General features: G+C 39.0%; 1 protein-coding gene across 1 annotated transcript in view; it reads left to right on the forward strand.

Annotated features, from left to right (window-relative positions):
- Positions 1 to 13,483, forward strand: part of NUP155 (nucleoporin 155) — a 65,307-nt gene extending 51,824 nt beyond the window's left edge. Inside the window, exons 32-35 of the mRNA XM_044232524.1 lie at positions 733 to 843; positions 3,532 to 3,668; positions 12,626 to 12,732; positions 13,284 to 13,483. Coding sequence (XP_044088459.1) covers positions 733 to 843; positions 3,532 to 3,668; positions 12,626 to 12,732; positions 13,284 to 13,422 — 494 coding nt within the window. The 3' untranslated portion in view covers positions 13,423 to 13,483. The remainder of the gene's footprint in view (positions 1 to 732; positions 844 to 3,531; positions 3,669 to 12,625; positions 12,733 to 13,283) is intronic.
- The last annotated feature ends 6,308 nt before the right edge of the window (positions 13,484 to 19,791 follow it).

Below are 19,791 nucleotides of genomic sequence, written 5' to 3' on the forward strand. Positions count from 1 at the left end.
TAGTGACTTGGTAGAGGAATGCAAGCTATTAGTGGCTTTCATATATTTAGAGCTCATGAAAATTGAATATACCTAAGTGGTGGGTACCTGGATATGGCAGAGGTAGTCCTGTAGAGAATGACTTCAATTTATATTGGAGAAAACTCTGAGAAAAGGATAGTTATTTTTTGGTTGTTCTTTTTTTTTTTTTTTAAGATTTTATTCAGGGGCACCTGGGTGGCTCAGTCATTAGGTGTCTGCCTTTGGCTCAGGTCATGATCCCAGGGCCTTGGGATTGAACCCCACATCAGGCTCTCTGTTCAGCGGGAAGACTGCTTCTCCCTCTCCCACTACCACTGCTTGTGTTCCCTCTCTCACTATGTCTGTCTCTGTCAAATAAATATGTCTGTCTCTGTCAAATCCCACTGAGCGGGGAGCCTGGTCCGGGGCTCCATCCCAGGACCCCAGGATCGTGTCCTGAGCCGAAGGCAGATGCTTAATGTCTGAGCCTCCCAGGTGCCCCTGGTTGTTCTTCTTAATAAAGGATTCTGAGACACTTTCCTCAGAATCCCATAACCTGTGTCCTATTTAAGACAAAAGTATTTCAGACACTAACAGAAACACAGTATCTGCTCATTATATTAGAATATCATTAGTAGGATACTTTTCACCTTGAAATAGAATGAAATAGCCAGTTTAAACATTTCACATGAAAAGCCGTTTGGTTTCTCATGGCATGTCTTTTTCCTGCAGAATTGAATGAAAGCGTGGCGCTGAGCTCCTCAGATAGAATGCATGCCCTCAGTCTCAAGGTTGTCCTCCTGGGCAAAATTTACGCTGGCACACCTCGCTTCTTTCCTTTAGGTAAGCAGTAATCTTATGTGCTATCATGGCTGTTTTGTTTTGTTTTGATGGTTTTCTTCATTGACATGGAAAAAATTTATCATCCTCAGAGTGGAATTGTGTCTTTGTTGCTGTTTAGCTCAGTAGTGTAATTCTACCTCTTCAGAAAGAAAAACCTCCAAAGATAGCAGAATTTGTTGGTAGTTAGGTAAGGAACTTTCTTTGATCTTGCAAGTTTCCATATCTGGGGATAGTGCTAACAGACCTTAGTAATGATTATATTGTTGGTAACCCTCTACAAGTTTTAAGGAGGAAAGAAAAATGATTGATTTTCTGCATGGGCAATCTGTGATTGCTTCTACTCCTCTTATTATATTGAGGACACGTTTTTCTTTAAAATAACAAATAGTTGGGGCCCCTGGGCGGCTCAGTGGGTTGTGTAGCTGACTCTTGATTTCAGCTGAGGTCATGATCTCAGGATCCCTGATTCACATTGGGGTCGCCACTGAGCAGGGAACCTGCTTGAGAATTCTCCTCCCTGTGCCCCTCTCCCTGCTCACACTCTTTCTCTTTCTCAGAAAAATAAGTAAATCTTTAAAACAATTAAATAGCAAATAATTCTGTTTAAAATGCAATTTTTGAACCCCTTAATCAACTATATTACTGTAATTGTTATGTATATGACTCTAATTATTAGCCATTTGCCAATGTGTAATGTTTTTCTTCAGTTGTAAAACAGTAGAATCAGGGTGCCTGAGTGACTCACTTGATTCAGCGTCCAACTCTCGTTCTCAGGTCAGGCCTTGATCTCAGAGTCATGAGTTCAAGCTCCATGTTGGGCTCCATGCTGGGCTTTTAGTCTACTTAAAAAAAATAAAAAATAAAAATACAAGAATAGAATCAACATAAATACATCCATAAAGTAAGATGTTAAGCACCTAGGGTCTTTGAAAAATGGTGAGAATCAGGAAAATGCTCACAACATAACATTAAATTGTTTGTTTATTTAATGAGGATAGAGCCCTTTTTATAGACCATCTCTGATTTACAGTTTATTTCCTGGAAATGTCAGGAAATCAAGTCATTATAATCATACCCTTTTCTCTTGTAAGTATAGTGTTTAAAACTGCCATGCTATTTATTAATGAGAAAAATAAAGAGAAAATAAAAACTTAACAATTTTAATAATAAAAAGGCCACATTATACATAATTTCTTTAGAGAGTATTTCTGCTTTGGCTTAGATTTTTAATTTTTGAACCCAATAATGTCTAGGGTAGAAGAGGCCTTTTTTTTTTCCTTTTTTTTTTTTCTTCTTCTTTTTTTGTCCATCTTTCAATGTCAAACAAGCTCCGGGGATTACAAACTGTAGCAAGTTTAGAGTTTTTAGGAATTTGATTATCTATGCAAAATTTTTGTATGGTAGATTCTAGGGTAGTTGCAGGTTCAGTCAGTGGCAGTCTTTTCAGTGATTCTTCTTACCTGGGGACATTCACCTTGGTCATTCTCAGATTTTGACTATCATAAATATGAATGTGATTGTTACTATTACGATCTTATTTGTGATATGATAGGTAGTAAAATGTGAGAATGGGGCCAAAATTAGAACCATCAAATAAATAACTTACACATCTGAGGGGGTGGATGCACTTAAAAAACCCATTACATATTTCTAAAATCAGGATGCAGTAACCCTTCTTTTCTGAAAAACTGTTAAACTGAGTATATAATATATCAAGATACTGAAGAAATACCAGTGGGTCCTCTCCAATAGTGGGATTGTGAATGGTCTCTATTTCTTGTACCTTTCTGTATTTTCCAAACTCAGCAAAATGTAGGTTTTTTCTTTTTTTCTTTTTTTTTTTTTTTAAGATTTTATTTATTTATTTGACAGAGAGAAATCACAAGTAGATGGAGAGGCTGGTAGAGAGAGAGAGAGAGGGAAGCAGGCTCCCTGCTGAGCAGAGAGCCTGATGCGGGACTCGATCCCAGGACCCTGAGATCATAACCTGAGCCGAAGGCAGCGACTTAACCCACTGAGCCACCCAGGCGCCCTGTAGGTTTTTTTCTAATAGCTTTAAATTTTGTAGCATGTTCATCATTGTGCACCAATCACCACAATTAAATTTAGACCATTCTCATCACCCCAAGGGAACCCGTGTACCTAATAGCCGTCACTCCCTATACCTTCCCACTCTCCGGCCCTAGGCAGTTACTGATCTACTTTATGTCTCTGTGCCTATTCTGATATATCACTTACTTTTGTAAAAAAAGAAAAAAAATTTTTAAATTGGTTTTCTTTTTTTAAAGATCTTATATTTATTTGAGAGAGAGAAAGTGAGAACAAGTGCAAGCACAAATGGGGAAGGGGCAGAGGGAGAAGCGGACTTCCTACTCACCTGGGAGCTCCGTGCGGGACTCAATCTCAGGACCCTGAGATCATGACCTGAGCTGAAAGTAGCCAGTTAACCAGCTGAGCCACCCGGGCTCCCCAGGAGTTAACAATTCTTTAACAACAGAAGAGTAATTATGTGAGGTGAAGGACCACATTAATTAACCTTACTGGAGTAAACACTTTACAGTGTGTATATGTATAACATCTTCATGTTCTGTACCTTAAACTTACATAATGTTTGGCTATTTTTTCTCAATAAGCTGGGGTGAGGGGGAAAGTTAACAATTCTAATTTCTGATCTTTTTCCCTCTCCAGATTTTATTGTGCAGTTTTTAGAACAGCAAGTTTGTACTTTGAACTGGGATGTAGGTTTTGTAATACAGACAATGAATGAAATTGGAGTGCCATTACCTAGACTATTAGAAGTATATGACCACTTGTTCAAGTCACGGGTAAGAAAAATATTAAATAAAATGAAATAATTTATTTAGTTAAAGTTATATGTTTTCTAGATAAAAGGAGAATATTTTGATTGTATGTTTATGAAAGTGTCTCATCATATGATAGAAATTAATTCAGAAACATGCTTCACTGGTTCAATATAAGAAATTATCATACTTTAACCTTCTAAAACTGATAATGAGTTGTTTTGCCATGTTTCATGATAAAAATCAAATATTTCTTAGTAAACATATTTTCTTTACTCTTGGTGGAATAGGCTAAGCCCATTACATTAAGAATCACCGTTTATTTTATCAGAACAAAATAATACTGTATTTATTCTCTATAACTTCATCTAAAATGTCAGTGCTCAAAGATCTTCCTCACCACAAGAAAAAAACTTTGTAACTATGATGGTGATGCATGGTAACTAGACTTAGTATAGTGATCATTTCCCATACTGACTCCCATAACAACTCATATGTTGTACACCTGAAAGTGATATGATGTTGTGTTAGTTATACCTCAATTAAAAAAATTCTTTCTCAATTAAAAAAAAATCTTTCTGATAATATTGAACCTTATCAGACTATATATTTTATCATTTTTATCCTATGATAAAAGATCCAAATGAAACCTTGTTGACCTATATGATGTCTCTTAAGATAGCACCACCAAAACATTTATATGGTGCTTTACAAGACACTTGTATATCTCATTTAAACCTTGAAATGAGCATCTGACAAGGGCAGAGATTTTAAATAAATAACCTGCTCATGTCTAGTTACCCAGAATGAGAATTAAGATTGTTTGCTGGTTTAGTCTTTATTTATAATATCAGACTAAGTCTGCATAGGTTTAAAGCAAAAGAGGTATCACAGCTGACAAGAAGAAAATAAAAAAATAAAATAAGCATTTAATATTATGTGGTTTCTAGATTATTTATCTGGTCATGGTTAATATTTGAACATCCTTGAAAACTGCAGTGTGATGTTATTCTGTGGAGCATGTAAATTTCCTCTTTAGGAACCCATGTTTCCTCTTAACAGGTGTGAGGAGGTATCTCATTGCGGTTTTGATTTGTGTTTCCCTGATGATGAGTGATGTTGAGCATTTTTTCATATGTCTTTTAGCCATTCTTATATCTTCTGCCCATTTCTTAACTATTTGTTTTGGGGTCTTGACTTTGATAAGTTCTTTACACATTTTGAATACTAATTCTTTATCACATATGTCCTTTCCATGTATCTTCTATTAGTTACCTTTTAGTTTTGTTGACTGTTTCCTTTGCTGTGCAGAAGCTTTTTATCTTGATGAAATCCCAGGAGTTCATTTTTGGTTTTCTTTCCTTTGCCTCTGGAGACATGTCTAATAAGAAGTTGCTGTGCCTGGGGCGCCTGGGTGGCTCAGTGGATTAAGCCGCTGCCTTCGGCTCGGGTCGTGATCTCGGGGTCCTGGGATCAAGTCCCACATAGGGCTCTCTGCTCGGCGGGGAGCCTGCTTCCTCCTGCCTCTCTGCCTACTTGTGATCTCTCTCTGTCAAATAAATAAAATCTTTAATTAAAAAAAAAAAAAAAAGAAGTTGCTGTGCCCAAGGTCAAAGAGACTGCTACGTGTCTTCTCCTGTAGGATTTTGATGGATTCCTGTCTCACATTTTGGTCTTTCATCCATTTTGATTTTTTTTTTTTTTGTATGGTCTAAGAAAGTGGTCCAGCTTCATCTGCCTGTTGTCCAATTTTCCCAGCACCATTTGTTGAAGAGACTTTTTCCCATTGGATATTTTTTTACTTTGTTGAAGATTAGTTGACCATACAGTTACAGGTCCCTTTCTGGGCATTCTGTTCTGTTCCATTGTTCTATATATATCTGCTTTTGTGCCAGTACCATACGGTCTTCTTAATTACAGCTTTCAGTACCATACTGTCTTTTTTTTTTTTTTTTTTAAGATTTTACTTATTTATTTGACAGACAGAGATCACAGGTAGGCAGAGAAGCAGGCAGATAGAGAGGAAGGGAAGCAGAACCCCTGCTGAGCAGAGAGCCCGATGTGGGACTTGATCCCAGGACCCTGAGATCATGACCTGAGCTGAAGGCAGCGGCTTAACCCACTGAGCCACCCAGGCGCCCCCATACTGTCTTCTTAATTACAGCTTTGTAATAGAGCTTAAAGTTCAGAATAGTGCTGCTTCCAGCTTTGGTTTTCTTTTTCAACATTACTTTGGCTGTATGGGGTCTTTTCTAGTTCCATACAAATTTTAGGATTGTTCTAGCTCTGTTTAAAATTGCTGGTGTTATTTTGATAGGGATTTCATTGAATGTGTGGATTGCTTGGGTTATACAGACATTTTAACAATATTTATTCTTCCATTCCATGAGCATGGAATGTTTTTCCATTTTTTTGTGTCATCTTCAGTTTCTTTCATAAGTGTTCTGTGGTCTTCAGAGTACAGATCTTTACGTGTTTGGTTAGGTTTCTTCTTAGCTAGTTTATGGTTTTGGTGCAATTGTAAATGGGATTGATTCCTTGATTTCTCTTTCTGCTGCTTCATTATTGTATAGAAATGCAACAGACATCTGTGCATTGCTTTTATACCCTGCAACTTTGCTGAATTCCTGTATTAGTTCTAGCAATTTTTTGGTGGAGTCTTTTGGGGTTTCTACACAGAGCATCATGTCATCTGTGAATAGTGAAAGTTTCACTTCTTCCTTGCCAATTTGGATGCCTTTTATTTCCTTTTGTTGTCTGATTGCTGAGGCGAGGACTTCCAGTTCTATGTTGTCTGACATAGACAACATGAGAGAGGACATCCCTGTCTTATTCCTGACCATAGCAGAAAAGCTCGGTTTTTTCCCCATTGAGGATGATATTACTTGTGAGTCTCTTGTATATGGTCTTTATGATATTGAAGTATGTTCCTTCTATCCCTACGCTCTTAAGGGTTTTTATCAAGATGCTATGTTTTGTCAGATGCTATTTCTGCCTGTATGTAGAGCATTTTATGGTTCTTATTTATTTGTTTACTTATTTGATAGAGAAAGACACAGCGAGAGAGGGAACATAAGCAGGGAGAGTGGGAAAGGGATTAGCAGGCTTCCCGCCAAGCAGGGAGCCATATGGGGGTCTCAATCCCAGGACCCTGGGACTATGACCTTAGCCAAAGGCAGACGCTTAGTGACTGAGCCATCCAGGCACTTCAGAGCATCATACGGTTCTTATCCTTTTATTTATGTGGTATACACGTGGATTGATATGTGGATATTGAAGCATACCTGCAGCCCAGGAATAAATCCCACTTGGTTGTGGTGAATAATCCTTTTAATGTAATGTTGGATCCAGTTAGCTAGGATCTTGCTGAGAATTGGGGTTTTTTTTAATTATTTATTTATTTGAGAGTGGGAGAGTATGTGCAGGGAGAGGGGCTGAGGGAGAGAGAATCCTCAAGCCAATTCCCAGCTGAGAGCTGAGCCCACTGCAGGGCTTGATTCTGAGACCCTGAGATCTGACCTGAACCAAAAGCACGAGTTGGCTGCTTAATTGACCGAGTCACCCAGGAGCCCCTGGTTGAGAATTTTGTATCCATTTTCATCAGGGATATTGGTCTGTAATTCTCCATTTTAAAAAATTCATTTTAGGGGCGCCTGGGTGGCTCAGTGGGTTAAGCTGCTGCCTTCGGCTCAGGTCATGATCTCAGGGTCCTGGGATCGAGTCCCGCATCGGGCTCTTTGCTCAGCAGGGAGCCTGCTTCCCTCTACCTCTCTCTCTGCCTGCCTCTCTGTCTACTTGTGATCTCTGTCAAATAAATAAATAAAATCTTTAAAAAAAATAAAAAATTCATTTTATTTCTTATTTTAGAGTGTACCAGAGGGGGCGGGAGAAGGACAAGCAGACTCTGCACTGAGCATGGAGCCCAACGCGGGGCTCAGTCTCATGACCCTGAGATCATGACCTGAGCAGAAATCAGGAGTCCAGTGCTCCACTCACTAAGCCATCCTGGAGCTCCCTGTAATTCTCCTTTTTAGTGGGGTCTTTATCTGGTTTTGGAATCGAGGTAATACTGGCCTCACAGAATGAGTTTGGAAGTTTTCCTTCTGTTTCTGTTTTTTGGAACAGTTTAAGAAGAACAGGTATTCTTTTTTAAATGTTTGATAGAATTCCCCTGGGAAGCCATCCATCCCTGGATTCTTGTTGGGAGATTTTTGGTGATTACTGATTCAGTTTCTTTGCTGATTATGGGTCTATTCAGATTTTGTTTCTTCCTGTTTCTGTTTTGGTAGTTTATATGTTTCTAGGAATGCATCCATTTCTTCCAGATTTCCTAATTTATTGGCATGTGATTCCTCATAATATTCTCTTATAATTGTATTTCTGCAGTGTTCGTTGGGGTCTCTTTCATTTGTGATTTTATTTATTTTGTCCTTTCTGTTTTCTTTTTGATAAGTCTCGCTAGGGGGTTATCAGTTTCATTAATTCTTTCAATGAACCACCTCCTAGTTTCATTGATCTGGTCTGGTTGGGTTTTTTTCTATATCATTTATTTCTGCTCCTAGCTTTATTACCCTTCTTCTCCTGGCATAGGCCTTATTTGCTGTTCCTTTTCTAGCTCCCTTAGGTGTAAGTTTAGGTTGTATATTTGAGACTTCCCTTACTTCTTCAGGTAGGCCTGTACTGCTGTGTATTTCTCACATATGACTGCTTTTGCTGCATCCCAAAGGTTTTGGACCACAGTGTTTTCATTTTCAGTTGCCTTCATGTATTTTTTTAATTTCTTCTTTAATTTCATGGTTAATTGGTTCATTCTTCAGTAGGATGTTCTTTATTTCCTTTTTAAGGTTTTTTTTGTTTTTTTGTTTTGGTTTGGTTTTTTTTGAGAGGAGAGAGAGAGCGCATGTGCGTGCACTCAAGGGGAGGGAGCGGGGCAGAGGGAGATGCTTAGCAGGGAGTCTTCCTGATGCAGGACTCTATGCCAGGACCCCAGGATCATGACCTAAACCAAAGGCAAACACGTCACTGAATGACCACCCAGGCACCCCTAGTGGATGTTCTTTAACCTCCATTTATTTGTGTTCTTTCCAAATCTTTTGCTTGTGGTTGATTTCAAGTGTCATAGCATTGTGGTCTGAAAATATCCATGGTATGGTCTCAGCCTTTTTGTACTTTTTGATGCCTGATTTGTAACCCAGTATGTGATCTGTTCTGGAGAATCTTCCGTGTGCACTTGAAAAAAATCTGTATTCTACTGTTTTAGAATGAAATGCTCTGAATATATCTGTTAAATCCATCTGGTCTAGGGTGTCATTCAAAGCCCTTCTTTCCCTGTTGATCTTACACATTAATGATCTGTCCATTGCTGTGAGTGGGATGTGAAAGTCCCCTACTATCAATGAATTTCTTTAAGTTTGTTATTAATTGGTTTATATATTTGGCTGTTCCCAAGTTAGAAACATGAATATTTACAATTGTTAGATCTTCTTGTTAGATAGACCCCTTTATTATGATACAGTGCCTGTGTCATGTCTTATTACAGTCTTTGGTTTAAAATCTAGTTTGGGGGCGCCTGGGTGGCTCAGTGGGTTAAGCCGCTGCCTTCGGCTCAGGTCATGATCTCAGGGTCCTGGGATCGAGTCCCGCATCCGGCTCTCTGCTCAGCAGGGAGCCTGCTTCCCTCTCTCTCTGCCTGCCACTCCATCTACTTGTGATTTCTCTCTGTCAAATAAATAAATAAAATCTTTAAAAAAAAAAATAAAAAATAAAAATCTAGTTTGTTGGGTGCCTGGGTGGCTCAGATGTTGGGTGTCTGCCTTATGCTTGGGTCATGATCCCAGCATCCTGGGATCGAGCCCCGCATCAAACTCCCTGTTTGGGGGTAACCTGCTTCTCCCTCTCCCTCTTCCTGTACTGTTCCCCATGCCTGTGCTCTCTCATTCTGTCAAATAAATAAAATCTTTAAAGAAAAAAATAATTAAAATTAAAATACAATTTTTTAAAAATCTAGCTTGTCAGGACACCTGGGTGGCTCAGTTGGCTAAGCATCTGCCTATCCAAGGGTCCTGGGATTGAGTCCCACATCAGGTTTCCTGCTCATCGGGAGCCTGCAGCTCCCCCTGCTTGTGCTTGTGCTCTTGTGCACTTGCTCACTCTCTGTCTTTCTGACAAATACATAAATAATAATGAAAATCTTAAATATAAATTAATCTAATTTGATATAAGCATGGCTACTCCAGCTTTCTTTCTTTCTTTTTTTTTTTTTTTAATGTCTATTTGCATGGTTATGGTTCTCTACTCCTTTACTTTCAGTCTGGGGGTATCTTTAGGTCTAGAGTGAGTCTGTAAACAGGCATATCAATGGGTCTTGTTTTGGGGTTTTTTTTTTAATCTATTCTCATACCCTTTGTCTCTTGATTAGAACATTTGGTCCATTTACATTCAGAATAATAATTGATAGATATGAATTTAGTGCCATTGTATTACCTGTAAAGACTCTGTTCCTGTAGATTGTCTCAGCTCCTTTCTATTCTTTGTTGCTTTTGGTCTCCTTCCCACTCAGAGGATTTGATGTTTCTTGCAGAGCTAGTTTAGTGTTCATGAACTTCTTTAGTTTTTGCTTGTCTTGGAAACTCTTTATCTCGCCTATTCTGAATGACAGCCTTGCTGGATATAGTATTCTTGGCTGCTTATTTTTCCCATTCACAGCACATTGAATATATCATGCCACTTTTTTCTGGCCTGCCAGGTTTCAGTGGACATGACTACTGCTAATCTTATGTGTCTACCCTTGTAGGCTAAGGACCTTTTTTGTTCCTAGCTGCTTTCAGAACTTTCTTTTTATCTTCATATTTTGTAAGTTTCACAGTGATATTTTATGGTATTCGCCTATTTTTTTTATTTTGAGGGGAGTTCTCTGTGCCGCTTGGACTTGAACGCCTGTTTCCTTTGCCAAATTAGGGAAGTTTTCAGCTATAATTTGTTCAAATAGCCCATCTGTCCCCTCTTCCCACTCTTCTTCTGGGACTCCTATGATATAGATCCTGGTTTGCTGTATGATCTTGCTGAGTTCCCTAAGCCCACCTACACAGTCTAATAGTTTTCTTTTTTTCTTCTCTTTAGCTTCATTATTTTCCATAATTTTATCATGTATATCACCTATTCTCTCTTCTGCTTCTTCAATCCTCATTGTAATTATATCCACTTGGTTTCACATCTCAAGCTATAGCATTTTTTATTTCAGCCTGACTAGTTTTTAGTCCTTTTATTTCCGCAACAAGGGTTTCTCTGGTGTCTTCTATGCTTTTTTCCAATCCCAGCTAGAAGTCTTATAACTGTTGTTCTAAATCCTTATTCAGATATATTGCTTATATCTGTTTTGTACAGGTTCCTGGCTATGATTTCTTACTGACCTTTCTTTTGGGGAGAATTTCTCTGTCTTGTCATTTTGGATAAGTTTCTGTCTTTTGCATGTTTTGAAGGCTTATTGTTTCTTGAATCTGAGAGTAATGCTATATTAAAAAGGTGTCAGGCGTGCCTGAGTGCTCAGTCAATTAAGCGTCCAGCTTGATTTTGGCTCAGGTCATGACCTCATGGTCATGAGATTGCACCCCATGTCCTGCTTCACACTGGGCATGGAGCCTGCTTAAGATTCTATCTCCCTCTCCTTCTGCTCTTCCATACCTCTCTCTCTTTCCCTTTCTTTTTTTTAAGATTTTTATTTATTTGACAGAGATCACAAGTAGTCAGAGAGGCAGGCAGAGAGAGATGGAAGTGAAGCAGGCTCCCTGATGAGAGCCCGATGCAGGGCTCGATTCCAGAACCCTGGGATCATGACCTGAGCCAAAGGCAGAGGGTTTAACCCACTGAGCCACCCAGGTGCCCCTCCCTTTCTTTAAAAAAGAAAAAAAAAAAAAAAAGTGTGGCAGAGTCATACACTGTCCAGCGCGTGGCACTTCAAGAAGTGTTTCTGGTGTATGCTGTGTGGCCTCTGCTGTTGTGCTTTGACTGCTCTTTCCCACTGGTTAGTCCTCTGCAGAGCTCCTTCTTGTCATGAGGAGTGTATGGACTTTTTAACTAGATGTGCTTTGATTTATTTGTTAAAATAAACCTGATGGGGGGTGGGGAAGGAGGGACACCTGCATGGCTCAGTCAGTTAAGTGTCTGCCTTCAGGTCAGGTCATGATTCCAGCGTCCTAAGACTGAGTCCCACATCAGACTCCCTGCTCAGCGGGGAGTCTGCTTCTCCCTCTACCCTTCCTCCCTGCTTGTGATCTCTCTCTCTCTCTCTTAAATAAATAAAAATCTTAAGAAAAGAAAAACAAAAGAGAAGAAAGAGGAAAAAATAGGCCTGTTCCAAAAAAGAAAAAGAAAAGGACTCCCCCCCCCAAAATCGAATAGACAATCAAAAAACTATAAGCCTGATTCCAAGGAAAAAGAAGGGGGTGTGAGAAGCCTGATCCCCCAAAAGAGCAAAGGAAATGAAAAAAAACCAACAACAGAAAAAAAAACTAAAGCCTAGTCCTACTGGTACTCAGGTGATGCTTTGAAGCACTCTGTGAGCATTAGAGTTGGTGCAGGCGTGCTTCCTGTGCTGGTCTTCTGGGGGAAAGACCTGCCACACGGGCTCAGAGTCAGAACATTCCCAGTAAATAAGCACCGCAAGGGGTAGGGTTTGATGTAAGCAACTGCACCTCCACTAGTGATCTCTGAAGTCTTTGTATTGGTGGTAAGGGGGAAAATAGTGCCACCCCACTCTCTCTGCCCAGAACAGGGCATCTCACACCCCATGCTGTTCAGGTAGCCCTCAGAATAGTGAGAACCGTCAACACACCCATTATCACAGTGCTCCTGCATTAAATGCTTATTTTAGTATTGAGAAATTTTGCCTGGGACTCTGAAGACTGGTTTGACTAATACTATAAATGGTTGAAAAATCAGTTGACACAGTTTGCTTTAACTCATGGTGTATGCTTTCTTTATAGGATCCATTCTGGAACAGAATGAAGAAGCCACTGCACCTTTTGGATTGTATACATGTACTATTGGCAAGATATGTTGAGAATCCTAGCCAGGTTTTAAATTGTGAGAGGTAACTATGAATTAGCTATTGCATTATAGCAAAACTTTAAATGTTTTTAATAAGTATCTGAACAACAAAGTTAGATGGGGGAAGATATGGAGAATTACTATTTGAATGGTATCAGTTAGCATATATGAAAGGTTAGAGTTTCTTCCATTTTTCAACCCTTGTTCTGAATACTTTCTATAGGTAAATGATGTAATTTATGAATTACTTCTGAACTCCTTCAGTTCAGTTATGTCTTTGTGAGATTATTGGCCATTTCAAGGTATATTTGTTTGAAAAGAACAAAAGAATGTAAGTAATTCAATATTAATTTAAAGAGTCATCCCTATTGTCTCCTTCCCATTATAATCTCCCAAAAGAACATGGTGGTCATGTGGTAATTCACCTTTCCCCTGCATTTCTTGTCTGTTTTCATTGATTTACCGTTTACTTAATCATATGATCCTTGCTCTTTCTGGGATGATAGTAATGTTAGCAGAAGTTAGAGAGAAGTCTTACAGGAGGAAATGTTTCTAAATGTATCAACAGTTGATCAGGTATCTTTTCCTTTACAGGAGAAGATTTACAAATCTGTGCCTGGATGCCATTTGTGGTTATCTGGTTGAGCTTCAGTCTATGAGCTCTTCAGTTGCAGTACAAGCCATCACGGGAAATTTTAAATCTCTTCAGGCTAAACTAGAACGGCTTCATTAATTATTGTAGTGTATTGTCCATGCATTTTAATCTGTAAAATAAAAGCTCAGCTGGGTCCGGATATCAGGTGCTCTAATTTAAGAATTTAAGAACAATTTTAATAGAAATAAGTGGCAATATCTACAAACAGTACATTTGCCAGATGAATTGTTTTTTATTATCATTTGGCTTTTTAATAATCAGGTTAAAAAAAACAATTGAAAGAAGATTACTTATGATCTTAACACAAAGATAAACATTTAGAAATTCTTATTTTTAATTTAATGAAGGCAGAAATTTTGAACTTAGAGTATTCATTTTCAAGTTAGTCCAAGGATGTTGATATCAAAACTTAAATAGGCTAGCTGAGCAAGTTCCATAACACTGGATTCTACAACAGTTCTAATATAGGCAAATAAACACTGTCTCTTAAAAAATTATTTAGGTTTCGGTTCATCTTTGGAAAGAAATTTCTTCCAACTACTAATATTGTCAGTTGTAATTCTTAAAGATTAATATATATTTGGCTATTTTTTGAGCAGGTAGCAAATGTGTAACTACTACTCTATGTCCTAAAAACCTACACAGAGAGATACTGTTTTCCTTTTAGTGTCTACCTACCAGTCCTTGCGACTGATTACCGACCACATTAAAGTAGTGGTTCTTAAAGTGTATGCACCAAACCAGCAGAGAAGCATCATCTGGGAATTTGCTCCCTGTTTGATTCTTTTTCCTCCCAATCAATAACCACAACAAATGAGTTTTACCCAAGACACAATATATAAAGTAAAATTGTTAGTGATGGAGATTTTAGTCTTCAGCAAATTGGAATAACTAAACCAAGTCATGGCAACAACAAGGAAGGAGAACAGAGGAGGAATCGCCAGGACTGACAAAAAAGCGAGGACATGGACTTCTTTCCTCTCACCTTTTATGCCATCAAGAGTAATTGCCTTCTACTTATTGTCACTGAAGCATGTCTAACAAATTTTATAGTACATTTTGAAAATAGTTTTCCTTCCCTTCTTTTTTCCCAAGGTCTCCTTCCCACTCAGAGGATTTGATGTTTTCGTATTTATTCTCTTAGAATTTAGTTCCCTTTTTCCTATATCTAATTCATAATATTTAATAGACTATCAAAATGTCACTCATTAGATACTACTACCTCTCATATTTTTCAGCTTTTAGTTCCTTAAGTTTAGTTTTCTTGAATATGTAAAATGAATGTAAGTTATGCATTGTTAACTCTATAAACTTAAAATTTTGTTACGTCTACTTAAAATGAAAGTCTTACTTAAATGGTATTTAGCCATGACTCCAATTCTACTATATATATGTATTTTTTAAGCCCATTTACACACAAGCATATTAATATATATGTTATGTTAAATATACTCAACTCAGATATCGAAGCTACATCTTTCAAAAGAACTGTAAGCTAGCATGGCTCAATGGTCCTTAGGAGTCAGAAATCTGAACCCTGTTCTTTCTATCACAGAGCACTTTTGAGAAGGTTTAACAGTTCTAGCTGCACAGCAAATGTTTTCCATACCTTTGGGGAGGGTGAGATCCCTAAGAGAAATTAGTGCATTTTCAGCTTTCTAGAACAGTGTTTCTAAAACTTGTAATTCATAAGAATCACCTGGATAACCTGCTAAAACCAGGTGTTCCATCTCTAATGGGATACTGATACTGGTGGTCAGTGGATCAAGTTTGGAATAGCATTGTTCTCGCACATTTATCACTGTATTAATATATCTCATACTTGATGTTTAGTCAACACATTATTTCTTTATACTGACAATTAAACATATATAGGCAATGAATAATAAGTTGAACATTATTTATGAAACAGTGCATTCATTGTAGGCAATGACAAGTCAGTCACTGAAGACCTTGATTGTGACATACTAGTTTTAGATAGATCATTTTCATTTGGCAAAATGGTCAGGAAAGAAGAGAAAGAACCTATTTTTGAGTAATTGCATAGGGTATGGGATATTGACCGTGAAATGCATGTGATTATGTTCAACATTTCTTTAGTTATAACATATGTGACTTACTAGTGACTTTTTCATTGAACACTTCTCTGCTGATCACATGCATTTCCTCCACATTTATGTTATATAGTTAATTTCAGTCTCAGGATTCACAGATTGCTCATTCTCTTCCTCAGGATACTTCCCACCTCATTTTTCCTCTTATTCATGAGAGGAAAAATTGTGATAGTGATACAGTTGTATCAAGAAAATGAAGAACTGGAGTATTGAATGTAAAGGTCTTGAAAGGGCACATAATTTTCTTTCATTTTCTATCAGTTTCTTCATTTTAAATTCTAATAATAATAAAATTTTTTTCCAGAATATTTTTGAGTCTTCTGGTTAATCATTTAAACTCTTCAAACTTTCATTTTCCTAAGAAACAATTTTTTCGGGATGCCTGGGTGACTCAGTCAGTGAAGCGCCCACCATTGGCTCAGCTCATGATCCAAAGTCCTGGGATCCAGCTCCGCACCAAACTCCCTACTCAGCAAGGACCCTGCTTCTCCTTCTCCCTCTCCCTCTGGGAGCTCCCCCTATTTATTTCTCTCAGATAAATAACTGAAAATCTCTAAAAAAACAACAACAACTAATTTGGGGTGCCTGGGTGGCTCAGTTGGTGAAGTGTCTGCCTTCAGTTAGGCCGTGATCCCAGGGTCCTAGGATCGAGCCCGGCATCTGGTTCCCTGCTCGGTGGGAATCCTGCTTCTCCCTCTGCCCATGCCTCCCGCTTGTGTTCCCTCTCTTCACCATCTCTCTGTCAAATGAATAAATAAAATTTAAAATAAAATTAAAAAAATAAAGAGACTGCTTTGGAGCAATAGCCTTCTAGTCCTGTCATTTTGCAGGCAGCTTCATATTTTCCCACTTTTTGCATTAGGATGACCTTTCAAGGATATGAGAAGCCTCATCAGAACCCCGAGGATATGATACTTTTCACCCTCAGATTTATCAAATAGTTTGACCTCTTACTCCCCTTAAAAATTAATACAGAAAAAAAAAAAAAACCCACAAAACCCAAACCTGAACTCGTGATCTTCCTCCACTTTGTTATCAAAATCTTACATCCTTTAAAAGTGAATCTGCTTGGGCTCTGGTAGATCTCTTTTATTTTAGTCAAGCAGAATTTTTTTTAAATGCCTTCGGCTCAGGTCATGATCCCAGGGTCCTGGGGTTGAGTCCTACCTGCTCAGCGGGAGCCTGCTTCTCCTTCTACAGCCCCCCTTGCATGTGCACATGTGCGTACGCTCTCTTTCTCTTTCAAATAAATAAAATATTTTAAAAACCAAACAGTAGCTTTCAAAAAAACAAGAGGTAGTTTCCAATATATGATATTTATCTTTTTAAAGATTTTATGTATTTATTTGAGAGAGAGAGTGAGAGAGAACATGAGAAGGGAAGGATCAGAGGGAGAAGCAGACTCTCCCCTGAGCAGGGAGCACAATGCGGGACTCAATCCTGCGACTCCAGGATCATGACCTGAGCTGAAAGCTCAGTCACCCAACTAACTGAAGCACTCAGGCACCCCAATATACGATTTTTTAAAAACTGACTTTGAAGCACTTCTGTGGCATCCAACTGAGCATCCGATTCTTGATTTCAGCTCAGGCCATGATCTCAGGGTTCTGAGATTAGGCCCTGTGTCAGGCTTTGGGCTGGGTGTGAAGACTGCTTGGAATTCTCTACCTCTCCCCTGCATGCCCTCCCCCAAAACAAAACAACCCTGATATTAATTGAAATAATATAGAGAATAGCACACAAATCATAGGATAAGTTTTCTCATAAAGAACACACTTATTTACCACTGGGTGGAGATACAGAATATTACCTAAAAGCATGTATATTCTTTCCTATGTCTGGTCTTGATGCCAAGGAATTTGAGCCAACCTTAATTTTTTACCTACTTTTTTCCCCTCCCCTTTTCCTTTTGATGGCTTTTTTTTTTTTTTAAGATTTTATTTTTTTGACAGAGAGATCACAAGTAGGCAGAGAAGCAGGCAGAGGTTGGAGAGGAAAGGATGTTCCCTGCTGGGCAGAGATCCTGATTTGGGGCTTGGGGCTCCATCCCACAGCCATGAGATCATGACCCGAGCTGAAGTCAGAGGTTTAACGCACTGAGCCACCTGGGCGCCCCTTGATAGGTTTTCTGAAAGTAGAAATAACTCCAATTTCTCTTTAAACAAGAGAATTGAGATGCCTGGGTGGCTCAGTCTTTAGGCATCTGCCTAAACTGGCAACTCTAACAGATTGTGTAATTCAGTTTAATAGTTTCTGTTGAACTGGAAGATGGTCAAAATGGCTTCTGAGTACTCACTTGTTGTCTGCCCACGTACATGATAAATTGACCCTCCAAATGACAAGCAAAGGGAAGCATAAGTACAAAATGGCCACATTTCAGGTGACAGGGAAAATCCATGATTAGTTATTGCTACTACAATCTCGTAACTCACCCTGTCACAGTGATTAGTCTATAAGTGACACTTAACTAAAGCCTAAACCAATCAATGCTTTTTTTTTCTTTTTTTAGGACAAGTGATTAACTCAAAGTGGGTATTTGACTTGAATTGTTCGAATCAGAGTGAAGCACAGATTGAGGAAATAGATTTTTTTTCCTTGATGTGTGACAGTGTAGGGTATGAGACATCTCTAGCCTTTTGGTACCATAGCAGAAATGATACCTTTAAATAATATCTTGGGAAGAAATATTATATTCATTAAAATTTATTGTCTTACATATTGTATCAGTCACAGTTCTAAGAAAGAAAGAAGCACTAGAAAATGGGTTTGTGGGGGCGCCTGGGTGGCTCAGTGGGTTAAGCCGCTGCCTTTGGCTCAGGTCATGATCTCAGGGTCATGGGATCGAGTCCTGCATCGGGCTCTCTGCTCTGCAGGGAGCCTGCTTCCTCCTCTCCCTCTCTCTGCCTGCCTGTCTGCCTGCTTGTGATCTCTGTCTGTCAAATAAATAAATAAAATCTTTTTTTAAAAAAAAGAAAGAAAGAAAGAAAATGGGTTTGTGGTGTGTATTTTTATAGGAATTTGATATTACGGAATCAGTAGAGCTGGGTTAAGTCTCTGTAAGACTGTTTCTTTGCATCAGATGTTGGAGCTTGAAGTTCATAGAGCTGTCAGGCAACAAGGGAAGATGGCTGCAAAGGAAAAGAGGGTAAAGACAGGTTGGACCCTACAAGCATGAACTGAAGTTCATGAGGATGGACCAAATCCATGTCAGTTTTTGTTGCTTCTGACCATGGTGGTATTGATGTCCTGCAGAAGCTGAGTCCTTCATGGAGCTAAATACTTACACCTGGCCCAGGAGTTGGAGACTTTGAAAGAGACTTTGGAACAAACTCAAGGGAAGTTAGAGCAGCTGCAAAGCCAGCAGATAAGTGACCACCTATGTGAGCTCTAAGACAGCTGCTTCACTTCTCCCCCTGAAATCTCCCATAAAAATCTCCCTTGTGGGGGCGCCTGGGTGGCTCAGTGGATTAAAGCCTCTGCCTTCGGCTCGGGTCATGATCCCAGGGTCCTGGGAAAGAGTCCCACATTGGGCTCTCTGCTCTGCAGAGAGCCTGCTTTCTCCTCTCTCTCTCTGCCTGCCTCTCTGCCTACTTGTGATCTCTGTCTGTCAAATAAATAAATAAAATCTTTAAAAAATCTCCCTTGTAGGGGGGAAAAAAAAGAATCTTCCCTGTGGTCTACTCTGGCTAGAAACATACCAGGAGGGGATTCAGCCTAGCCAAGTTGACACTGTACAAATCTATCATTACAACCCATTCATTGAATCAATGACGTTCACTTCTTTATATAGAAGATAGATACCGGGGTGCCTGTGTGGCTCAGTCGGTTAAGCATCTATCTGCCTTTGCCTCAGGTCATGATCCCGGGGTCCTTGGATCAAGACCCGTGTCAGTCTCTCTATTTAGCAGGGAGCTAACTTCTCCCTCTCCCTCTGCCTGCCGCTTCCCTTGCTTGTGCTCTCTCTGTCAAATAAATAAATAAATAAATAAATAAAATCTTTTTTAAAAAAATCTAGATATACCAACCAATTTTTTCAAAATGGGTTTGTCGCCAAAACACAGGTGTCATGAAACCACTGCTAAACCTAAACCAAAATAGGAAAGGAAAAGTCTCACATCAACAGCGGGGACTCATAGACCTGGGCAAATCTGCCACTACTGGTCATCTGATGTACAGATGTGGTGGGATCAACAAAAGAACTATCGGGAAGAATTTGAGAAGGAGGCTGCTGAGATGGGAAAGGGCTCCTCCAAGCATGTCTGGGTCTTGGATAAACTGAAAGCTGAACGTGAATGTGGTATCGCCATTGATATCCCTGTGGAAATTTGAGGCC

The sequence above is a fragment of the Neovison vison genome, chromosome 1 (assembly GCF_020171115.1).
Source record: "Neovison vison isolate M4711 chromosome 1, ASM_NN_V1, whole genome shotgun sequence".
In the NCBI taxonomy this organism is placed as follows: Eukaryota; Metazoa; Chordata; class Mammalia; order Carnivora; family Mustelidae; genus Neogale; species Neogale vison.